This window comes from Phoxinus phoxinus, assembly GCF_949152265.1.
Source record: "Phoxinus phoxinus genome assembly, chromosome: 1".
NCBI classification, from domain to species: domain Eukaryota; kingdom Metazoa; phylum Chordata; class Actinopteri; order Cypriniformes; family Leuciscidae; genus Phoxinus; species Phoxinus phoxinus.
The window spans coordinates 43059584-43071230 of NC_136876.1; the positions used below are offsets into that span (position 1 = coordinate 43059584).

Genomic DNA, 11647 nt, shown 5'->3' on the forward strand with positions numbered 1-11647 from the left:
ACCAACAAGATGTCTGGGTGTTTCAACTAGATCCGGTACCCAACCTAAGTGAACGAATGTTTAAATTAACAAACTATCTGTACATTCATGAAATGTTTGAACGCGGCTCTCTCTCTCCTCTAAATGAGCGGAGCTGGCGTGTTGAATGAATCTGGATGATTGACTTGATCAAAGTCCATTCAGAGAATGTATTAAAGGTGAACTAAGTAACTTTTTTACCTTAACTGATCAACTTCGGAGTCACTGGAAGGGTTATATTACTTATTTTGGGTTGAATGGTGGTGGTTTCGCACCCCCCTGGTGCCCGTGAGCGGAAAAACAGCGTTTGCAACTTTGGGCCGGCGGCCCGCCGGCCTCTTCGTCTGTAAGTATCGTGTGATCCCAAGTCTCGCGAGGTAAAGAATTGCTTTACTGCTAAAAGAAATCTGCTATAATGCTGTCATTATTGCGCTCCCTCACGCTGTTGGAACCCGAATGAAGACGAAGTTGCAAAGAGTTTCCCATCTGCTTTGATGTCGTTGATCTGCTAAGCCTCTAGTGTCTGAGAATAGCCAGCGAGTTTTTAACAGTTGTTGTCAAATATCTATTCCGAAGCTGCGGGGGGAGCTCTAGAGAGAAACCTCCGAGCAAAACGCGAGGATACAACAAAGAAATCCCGATCTTACTGAGGGCTGCTTTAAACCATCACATACTTCTGCTTCTTAACCACCCAGAGAGTGGAACTGGGCTTTGTTATGATGCGAGCTCGCATTTCACCGGGGCGCTCACAGTTGTAACTTATACTTTCATTCATTTCGAGCCGAAAAGTTTCTGCCTTTAAGAGTCCTCATGAAGCACAAGGCTGCAGCTTCGGCAGAGTGTTTTGCTTTGCTCTCACTCATGGCGACGATAGCGAGACTCTTATGTCTGTTGTCGCGTCCCCCGCTCGTTACGGGCGACAGGAACAGTAATGGCCTATGTGTCTGGATCGCTGTGCAGTGCACTAAGTCAGAATATATCTATTGAAACGCAAAGTGCATTTAAGTGAGCACATTGAGACAGACTCTCACACAGGTTTGGTCAAGGGACTGTATTATTTCAGTGGGCCTGAAATATATTTACCTTTATGGTCAGATAACCCCTGTTAGTCGCCTTGTCTTTTTGCAAGAGTAGGCTACTTGTTCAGTGACTGTATAACCTCTTAGTTTTTTAAGGAAACCACTATAACAGCATGACGCCATCATATTTATAGTCGCTCGTCAGAATGTCCTGTCGATAAAATTTCGAGTGGCACAAGAAGGCTGATCTCCTCTCGCTCTTCTACATGACCGACTCGTGCTGGGCACTCTGGTCAGTTCTGTCATGGCTACACCTTGAACTGAAATTGTGCGCGGTGTCAAATAGGTCATGTGGACTTTTACGGCAGTTGTAGACGCCCCAACGAAGTGGTGTTCAACTAGGTCGTTTAGCCATTCACGTCTGTTGTTAAAGGCACAGACACTGCTGCATTTCTGTGCGAATGGTTGCCCTCGTGGGATATATCTACGTGTGTTCTACAGGTGGAACTCGAAAAAATTAGAATATGGTGCAAAAGTTAATTTATTTCAGTAATTCAACTTAAAAGATGAAACTAATATATTATATAGACTTATTACATGCAAAGTGAGATCTTTCAAGTCTTTATTTGTTATAATTTTGATGATTATGGCTTACAGCTTATGAAAACCCTTTCACAATATTATAATTTTGAATTTGGGGTTTTCATAAGCTGTAAGCCATTACACGTAAGGACACATGAAGTCCTGCAAGTTTTGTATTTTTTTATATTTCATACAAACAATTTTGAAGTCTCTGTGCTCATAGCTTTAACATGTTAACTCTGTCATCCTGGTGTAGTTTCTGTAAATATTTGTTAAATCTGACCATTTTTGAAATGTTTATTAAGGCAGCTACAACAGAGGAAGAAAACAAAATTGCTCCACTGTATAAAACGTGGTTAAAAGAACACTCCACTTTTTTTGAAAATAGGCTCATTTTCCAACTCCCCTAGAGTTAAAGTTTGACCGTTTACAGTTGAGTTTTACCGTTTTCAAATCCATTCAGCCGATCTCCGGGTCTGGCGGTAGCACTTTTAGCATAGCTTAGCATAGATCATTGAATCTGATTAGACCGTTAGCATCTCTCTCAAAAAAATGACCAAAGAGTTTCTATATTTTTCCTATTTAAAGCTTGACTAAAGCTACAGATCCTTTGGATTCACATTGGGAACATTTCTGTTGTTGCAAGGCAGCACATAATAATGCTTACCTTTACACTCAACCTAACATACGCTCTTATATTCTGTGAGGTACTGGAGACCCAGAATGAGATGTACTGTAGGCCTACCACTAAAAGGAGGCAAACAAAACACTGGAAGGATTATTGTATTAAATAAAAATTATATCTAAAAAATGAGTTCTCTTGCCTTAGTTTGTTGTCTTGTCAATCAGTTGTTGGAACCTCAGTTGAACCTTTGTCAACTCCGTGAACATTTAACACTGAACTACATGATATTCTGCATGATTTACCTAAGAACATTAGTTATGTGTTTAATATTAACAAGGAGGGTAGAGAATTAAGTAATTTAGGAACTGGATTGTTCACAATAACCCTAAACCAGGAAAACAAAAAACGAATTAATACTTTTTTCCCACTTAGCTCCTTTACTGAACACCATTATAACATAATTGAAAACTTTACACGGTTGTTGGATGAATCAAATAAAAATTAGGGCTGTCAAAAGATTAATCGTGATTAATCACATCCAAAATAAAAGTTTGTGTTTACATAATATATGTGTGTATACTGTGTAGAATTATTATGTATAAATACACACACATTCATGTATATATTTAAGGAATAATTGCATTTATATACTGTATATACATTTATATAATTTATATTATGTATAAATATTTTATATATAAATATAACCAATTTTTCTTAAATATATACATGATTGTGTGTGTTTTTATATATATAAATAATTATACACAGTACACACACATATATTATGTAAACACAAACTTTTATTTTGGATGCGATTAATCGCGATTAATCTTTTGACAGCGCTAATAAAGATAGCATGCTTTTTAATGTGTCTGACGGAGTTCACCATTTAAGTTACAAAGTGAATACTGTACAATTTTCCTGTTTACATGCATTAGCTGAGACCTTTGTCTAATATATCAATTAGTAATGATGTTTTATTAATTTATTAAACCTAACATCTAAAACATGTTTTGTCCCTTATCTTGAGAAGAAGTGAAACAGCTGCAAATGATAACTTCACACTCATAGAGCCATTTTCATTCAATTATATATTTGTCCATTAGGTGGCGTTCTGACATTGATGGCACTTGGGTAACGAGAAAGGAGGAGACGTTCAAGAAACAATAATGTGTGTGCGGGAATCTGAATGTGTGTTATTGTTACAAACAATAACAATGTGTGTGTGCGGTATCTGCAAGGACTTCATATTTAAATGTTATGAACTTGAAAGAATGAGACACCACAGGAAGCTAATTGGAAGCAATGGTTTTTTTGTTTTTTTATGGAGGCACAATAAAAAAGACACCATTTGCATTTTACATCTATGTTTATGGATTCAATTTGTACGCGTCAAATAATTGCTCACTCCTGCAATACCAGCGGCTTAGTGGAAACCCGCAACAGACATATGACCTTGAACATTAAATAATCTATCTAATTTTAAATGATCTCATGGATGTGGATATTGTGGTTCCAGAGCTTGGGTTCATGTCATTTTGATGTCTGCCAGGAAAAAATAGCAAATCTGATCATAGGTAATAACAATAGCTCACATTTTATTTATAAGCCTCCACAATTAAGGTATTATCAAACAGTGTGGGAGGCTTTTGTTTTTTTTCCTCAAATATCCCTAAATATGAGCAATAAGGGTTTTAGTAACCATGAGTAATGAAGAAGTTTAATAATAACATTAGCAGAGAAAAACATATTTGCATAAAATAAAATCTGATAATGGGTTGTTCAGTGAGTCAGTCAATACTGTTAGGAGGGTCAATACCGACAGCAGGGTTAGGTGTGAAAAAATGTAAAGCAAACAAAGGTGTTGGACACACCTCTGAGAAGAAAACCTGCATACGTTTCCTTATAACCCTAACATAAATCTTAGCTTCTATTTCCTGGAATGTCACGGGGTTTTCCTTGTACGTGCTCATCAAACAGGGATATGAAAATATCAGCATTGTTCTATGACACATGATGACTTATTTGATGTGGAGAAGGGCTTACACTTTTAAATTGTCTATAAGTCCATGGTAAAAAGTGTTTTCATTAGGTTTTAGACGTTTTCAAATAAAGCAGGGAGAGTGGGGTAAGATGAGCCTTTTTTTTTTTCTTTTTTTTTGACTTGTGGTCCTCAAGATAGTAGAAAATTAGGAAAAAGTGCAATAAAAAAGTATCTTCCGGATGTTTCCTATCATTTTAAATAATCAGAATACGTCTATGAAAAACGCTCTAAAAAAAAAAAAAAAGTTCCTGTGGCACATTTTGCCCCAGGTTAAGGGTAAGTTGATCCGAGTCAGTGGGTAAGTTGCACCATCAGGGTGTAACCTGAACATCTAATCGAATCTGAATCAAACTAACAATAATCTACCGTCACCTCTTTTAAAAACTACTTCAATAATCACATTTTATTTTACAAATAGTCTTAAACAATGTAAAACCAACCAAATGAAGTTGAAAATTCAATCTTTAATTGTTTGCATTTCTGAAACAATATGTTGAACAAAGTAAACAGACTAAACAGAGTTTGTTGAGTAAACTTAAATAAAATAAGTTTAATGTTGAGCCCTGATCTATTATTATTCATTTATCTACGCATAAACTTGTCTTTAGGAAGCCATAAGTTATAGTGGCAAGAATAACTTTGCGAAAGCTTTGGGGGTGGTTTCCCGGACAGGGTTTAAACTAAGTCTATTAATCTATAGTTATTACTCGCATTAAAATTATTTTCTCGTTTTGTTTTTTAATTGCAGCCTTTTCCCTTCTGCCATTCATGCTTAAGCTCCGTGCAATTTTAAGCTTTTCTTGGTTCAGCTGCTCGCAATCTGATTTTTTTTTTTTTTGCAGTGTGCTCAAACAAAAGCAATTCAAAGAGCCATGGTTTAAGCGTTGACTTTACTACTTTGAGAAAGAACGTTAAACGAACAATTAAAAGGGCATGACAAATCATTCATGACATAAGACTGACATCACTCAACCTACCACATTATCCCTCATGAAAGATATAGGCCTAACGTTTGATGTTTGCATACGTGAACCAGTACACCATTACGACATCCTTTAATGAAGAAACATGACGTCTTATGTTTGTATAGGCTACACTGTAAAAAAACTTACATGCAAGTCAAAATTTTCTAGTGACTGATAACATACATTTTTCAATTAGTCTGACATATTATTTCTCATTGAGCCAATGTTAACAAACTATTGCAACAATTAATTCAATTTATTTTACAGAATTTCACTTGGGCCAATTTAAAAATGTAGATGTGACCAGTCACTAGAATATTTTGACTTGGAGAGGTACATTTTTTTTTACAGTGTATACATACCAACATACCAACCTATGCAACATATGCAAATGTAGTCTCAAATACATGTGACATGACCGTGTTGACGCGATCGCATATTTAATTACACCAAATGCGTTTTCCTGATCATTAGCCTACTTTTGCGAGCAGATTTATGCATGCGCTCGAGCGCGGAATAGGCTATTCCTCCACGTGCACCCAGTATTTAAGCAGAAATTAATATACACGTGCGATATAGTCAACTAATTGCTTAAATGATTGAAGTATAAACTGCTATAAAGTATAAACTGCTATAATTTCAATGTAATGTTCCGCAACTGGTTTAGTTTTTTTCTTCTTTTCTTAGTTTGAGTTTATTTGATAAGAAGTGTACAAGTAGCCTACACTAAATCCTATAACCAAAAGATGCTTTATCATATCTTTCCACCTGTAGTCCCTAACGGCCTAAAATATAGGCAAAATGTTCTTGGCATTGTAGTTTTTCTGCAATGTCGAATGTAGACCGAAACAGTGACTTTGTTGCAGTTTGTTTTCAGTTTCTGAATCTAGATAGATAGATAGATGGATAGATCTGGATGAATGGATGGATAGAAGCAATATTGTTTATGTAATAGCGGACTCTCCGGTTTGTGAAATGTGCGGTGGGAGCGCGCGCGCGCCGCGCATGGTCCCGCCTCTGACTGGAGCTGTCATAAATAGAAAGAGCGCTGATGAGCAGCAGTCAGTCACACATCAGAGCAAGAGCTGCAGATAACACTTCTACTACAGGCTGTCTAGTCTACAGCAACCTATTACCTGAGCAATATGGAGGAGCAAAGACACCCTGTCAATATTCAGCTTGTTGGAGTAATGCAAAAGGAAGTAGCGAAAGTAAGACATTTTTTTTTTTTTTACATTTTGCATTCATTATTAAAAAGCTATTACCGTTGTTTTGAATGAAATTCTCGATGATGTTTGACAATGTTCCAATAGGCCTATTACAATTTTACATATTAATAAAATGTATCAATATCGTATAATTAATTTATTTAATTATACAAGTAAATACTGGAGCAATAATAACATAACAATAATGTGGAATTACAAACAGCTTCATGAATCATTTAAAAAACTGTAAAACATTTTTTTTCGTCAGTTAACCTAAAATACGCTTCAAGCTATTAACTTTATTCTTTAAATAATAATAAAACATAAGGGTAACACTTTACAATAAGTTTAATTAATGTATTAACTAATATGAACTAACAATGAGCAACTACATTTGTTACAGTATTTATTCATTTTTGTTAATGTTAGTAAATACAAATCCAGCTGTTCATTGTTTGTTCATGTCAGTGCATTAACTAATGTTAACAAATACAACCTTTGATTTTAACAATGTATTAAATGTTGAAATTAATATTAACTAACATTAATTATGCTGTAGAAGCAGGCTATTGTTTATTGTTAGTTCATGTTAACTAATGAACCTTATTGTAAAGTATTACCAATATAAGCAACATTTATTAAAACAGGAATTTGTCATTTTTAAGGGTCACATCAGATATAAATAAGGATAGACTATCTAATGTATGGTAATTAATTCAGTAGGCCTCCTTACCTAACTAAATACACAATAGCATGAAGACTAATAGTGAGAGCTCTGATGTAAAGAGAAGTACTGAAATTCATCTAATCACACTCTTCCCATTCTTCCCAGTTGTACATGACCACTGTTCTCTGGTCAGATCAAAATGAGATCACTGTGTACAGATCGCTGGAAGAATTCAAGACACTGCATGTAAGTCATCTTCATCATTTTATTTGAAAACAATTTATGTGTCCTATTTTACTGTATATACGTTGACTTTAGTTGAGCATAATAACACAAGCATGCTTATTTCTGTAGAGACAACTCAAGAAGAAATTCCCTCCTTCAAACCCCATTAAAAGGTCAACACGGATTGTTCCCAAATTTAAAGGTAAATACTCTGCTAGTTTCCCCTTAAAACAATGCAAATTCAAGAACTCATTGTTAAGTAATAAAAAATAATGCATTTGCAGCTGCAAGAATGCGGAAAAACATGCAGAAGTGGAGTCCCAGTAAGTCTGTGCTCAGACTGAAGACTCTGGGCGAATACTGCAGTGAACTGCTGAAGAGCGATCCCCGTATCTGCCAGAGCTCGGAGCTCATCCAGTTCCTGCTTCCCAAATCCCAGGACCTCAATGCCGACTTTGCAAAAAACTGGTAAGCTAATACTGCAAAACAAGCAAAGCAGAAAATAAATACATTTTCAAAGATATAGCATACAAAGATATTTAAAGATTCTGTTTCGTTCTGCAGTATCGTGATCATGCCATCAGAGACCACTCTGGACAGTGGTAAATTTGGAACGAACAACGGGGTTACTCAACCTTTTGTTACTGAAACATACCGCTGCGTAGCTACCTATGAGACAAAGGACACCAAGAATCACCCCTTCAAGGTTGAAGTGGATGAGATTGTGGATGTGCTCATTAAAGACCAAAATGGTGAGAACTCATTTGGCCGAATACACAGACAGGGAGCCACTAAGAACACTCTTCATTGTTTGCTGACCTTGTTGTTTTTGACTTTTGTCAGGATGGTGGCTGGTGGAGAACGAAGCCAAGCGTCTCGCCTGGTTTCCTGCTCCGTATCTACAGAGGGCTGAGATGGCTGATGACGGTCCTGATGTGATGGATGGCGGAAGTAAGAAATGCTTCAGTGGTTTCTAGTGTGTTATTACGGCTACATTGATCTGGAAATAAAACCGGTTTGGCCGCAGTGTGGATGTTTCACATTCTTCTGTTTGCTCTGAATCAACCTTTGTTTGGAAACCACAGTTTATATGACCTAATTATGCGTATACCGCTGAGTCTCACTGAAAATGAATGAATTGTGGTCGCTTGCTTGTTGCAAATCACTGGGACACTGTACACTGCTTACATTGTAAACAAATAACCCTTGAACAGGGGTGTCCAATCCTGCTCCTGAAGGCCAACATCCTGCAGTCTTCAGCTCCAATACAAAAAAACACACTCGCCTGGAAGTTTCTAAGGATCCTAAAACCTTGATTAGCTGGTTCAGGGTCCTAATAAAAGTGGAGCTAAACTGCAGGATTCTCATGGAAACCCTTGCCGTTGTATATTAACAATGGACTAATTTGTTGACCAGGACATTCTTTAACAAATCTTATTATTTTTCCCTTTTTCAGGTGTTTTCTATGTTGCTGCCAAAAGTTACAAAGCCATAAACAGTGATGAAATATCAGTCGAGATGGGGTCTGTGGTGGAGGTGTTACAGAAGTCAGACAATGGCTGGTGGATAGTAAGGTAAATCCCAATATTGTTTACTCCTGAAAATGAGCAATGTAACCAGCTGAAATAAACACCAGGGGCCGTATTCACAAATAATTTTAAGGCTAAAAGTAGCTTCTAACTGGCGAATTTAGGAGCAACTCCTAAAAATAATGGGCGTGTCACTCATAACTTTAGGACTCCTCATTTTTTTCACTAAGAGTAATTCACAAAGCATTTTAGCCCTAAAAGTAGCACCTAAGTCTGGGACAGCTTAAAAGAAGTCGAGAGGACTCCTAACTCACTAAGACCTATTCACAAAGCATCTTAAAATGTCCGCGCGACGCAGTGTGTTGGAGACACTCAATGACACGGAGTTATTACAAAGATACCGCCTTAACCGTGAGGGAATACTGATTGTTGTGGATCTTAGGGATGCAATAACAGCGCCAACTATTCGCAACAACCCAATCAGTGCCGAATTGAAATGTTTGACAACACTTCTACCTGGCAACGGGGAAAATGCAATTGTGTAATGCCGACGATTTAGCGATATCCCAGTGCCGAATTTCCCTTTTATTATGTTTTTTTTTTCCAGCACAAACTGGGCCAGCAGAGTTCATAATTTATCAACTATTACATTACTTCAATAGGAGCAACATTTCCTTGCTTTAACTAGTCTACTTAGGCTAATAGGATGTCAATTAACCAAGCAAGTGTTAATGCAAGTGTCGTTTTCCCTCAGGTACAATCGAAAGGCGGGCTTTGTACCAGCTATGTACCTGCAACCGTACAATAACCCACGGAACCGCATGATGCCCGCTCAGAGGGCGATGACCACCTCCACTCTTGACTTGTCACGGCTTCAACATACCGGAGACAATTCCCTGCAGGCTTCCGACCGTAAGCTCAGCAGATCCCAGGGCAACTTGCGTCTACCTCCAGGAAGCACCCTGGACCCTAGAGATAAGCTGATTTCACGTTCAATGGGTAGGCTGCCGGATACTCAAATTACATTTCTGACTCCATCAATCCGAGTGCAATTTGCAGAGAACGGTCAGCAAAGGAGTCTGAGTGAGGACAGCGAAGAGTTCAGCGATGAAAGCAGCTTCTCCGGCAGCGATTCGCTAAATCGTACGGACGCAGAACAGCGATTTCGCCGGAGTCGCACCCCTACGCTTGAATCTTCTCGCAGCCTGAGCGTTGAAAGTCCCACAGAAGGCAAGATGATCAACAGCCGATCAGACCCTAGTCTCAACAAGATGCCTTCCACCCCCAAGATGCCACCCAGACCCCAAGCTCAGGAGATACTCCAACGCTGCACCACCGTTACACGCCAAAACCTGCAAAGAACCAGTTAGGTCATCTCACTGCAATGTCCAGTACTTTGGGTTACATGTTTGAGGAGAACAGACGTTACCGTTCATTACCAAAAGCACTTGTGTGATAATAATGTGATTACCTGATGGAAAAATTTGAACTAAGTCTAGTTCTTATTCTTGGAACAGAATATTATGTATATTGCAAATGATAGTCTACTTGAGATGCCGCTCTTTGGATCAGGCACAGAATATGTATTACAATCTTCAACAGAATATTTATCCAAGATTTAAGTCTTTCTTAGTTTTTGCTCTACGAAGAAAAAACTTTTCCATAGTGGAAAATATAACTTGTACCTTATATGCATTGCATATCTTGACACATACTATACATTGTACACTCTTGAGAGAATTTTAATAAAATGGTTGTCCTAAAGACTGGCATTTTTGGAGTTTTCTTTTCCGCAGGGGTCATTGATTTCAAATCCTGCTCTTGGAGGACAACCTTCCTGCAGACTTTAACTCAAATCCTAACCTACACGAGAACCAGCTAACCGAGGCGTTCAGGTTTACTTGAACATAACAGGCTTGTGTGTTGGAGCAGGGTTGGAACTGAAGTCTGCAGGGAGTCAGGAACAGACTTGGCTATTCCTGTTTTAAGTTACTTTTTAATAATTACAAGTATATTATTACTACGGTTTTAAATCGGGAGTGTCTACTCCTCGGGCCATTCTTCGTATGTGGATTACACAGTTATCTGGATTTTACTGTTGATGATTTGACATTATCCAGGATTGTTTGGTTCGTCAAAGCTCGTCCCGGAGTTGCTGTCATGGCAACAGGTCCGTAAGATAAAACCTGCTCGGAAGAAGGCTTGTTAAATATAAACAGGATTAGACTATATTTTTAAGCAGAGGTGATATTTAAAGTTTGTCCCAGCAAATGCAGCTTTCTTACGAAAGTACCCTATTGAACTAGGGACAATAATAATTTTAAAAAGTATTTGAAAATTGTATTATAATGTTATCTAAATTGGTCTATCATAATATAAACACAGCCAGTTTTACTTATTGAGAGATTTATTCATGAAGAAATAATTACTTAATAATTTTAGTCTTAAAAACACAAGATGTACAGTTGGTCTAAGCCGTGCATTCATGTGAACAGTGACCGCTATTATGGGAGTGAATACTAGAAATCGTGAAATAACGGAAATGAGTGGGAAACATGTAATAAACAGTACACGTTTCATTTATCTTATTACAACTTTAATGTCGTTTTGGTCGCTTGACGGTCTCCTTATAAAGGTCCTGAAATTCGTCATGTTTTTCGGCAGGTGTCTTTTTCAAAATAATGTCATTACGTTGTCTTGCCAAGTAGAAGCCAGCCAATCGCTGCATAGCCGATCATGGTTTCGAATATCGATATATCTGC

At 37.6% G+C, this 11647-nt stretch overlaps 1 protein-coding gene across 1 annotated transcript; it reads left to right on the forward strand.

Annotated features, from left to right (window-relative positions):
- Positions 1-6316: 6316 nt before the first annotated feature.
- On the forward strand, positions 6317-10656 carry noxo1a (NADPH oxidase organizer 1a). The gene is made up of 8 exons (XM_079621767.1): positions 6317-6467; positions 7297-7377; positions 7486-7558; positions 7641-7824; positions 7921-8108; positions 8200-8307; positions 8813-8930; positions 9640-10656. The coding sequence occupies exons 1-8, from the start codon at positions 6402-6404 to the stop codon at positions 10253-10255; spliced, it is 1434 nt and encodes a 477-aa protein (XP_079477893.1). The 5' UTR covers positions 6317-6401; the 3' UTR covers positions 10256-10656.
- Positions 10657-11647: the final 991 nt, after the last annotated feature.

Bases quoted from the DNA above. Each gene is read 5' to 3' on its own strand.
- noxo1a (XM_079621767.1), top strand. From the start codon at position 6,402: ATGGAGGAGCAAAGACACCCTGTCAATATTCAGCTTGTTGGAGTAATG. The intron at 6,468-7,296 runs GTAAGACATTTT...CATTCTTCCCAG, and splicing joins TGCAAAAGGAAGTAGCGAAA to TTGTACATGACCACTGTTCT. The intron at 8,109-8,199 runs GTGAGAACTCAT...GACTTTTGTCAG, and splicing joins GCTCATTAAAGACCAAAATG to GATGGTGGCTGGTGGAGAAC.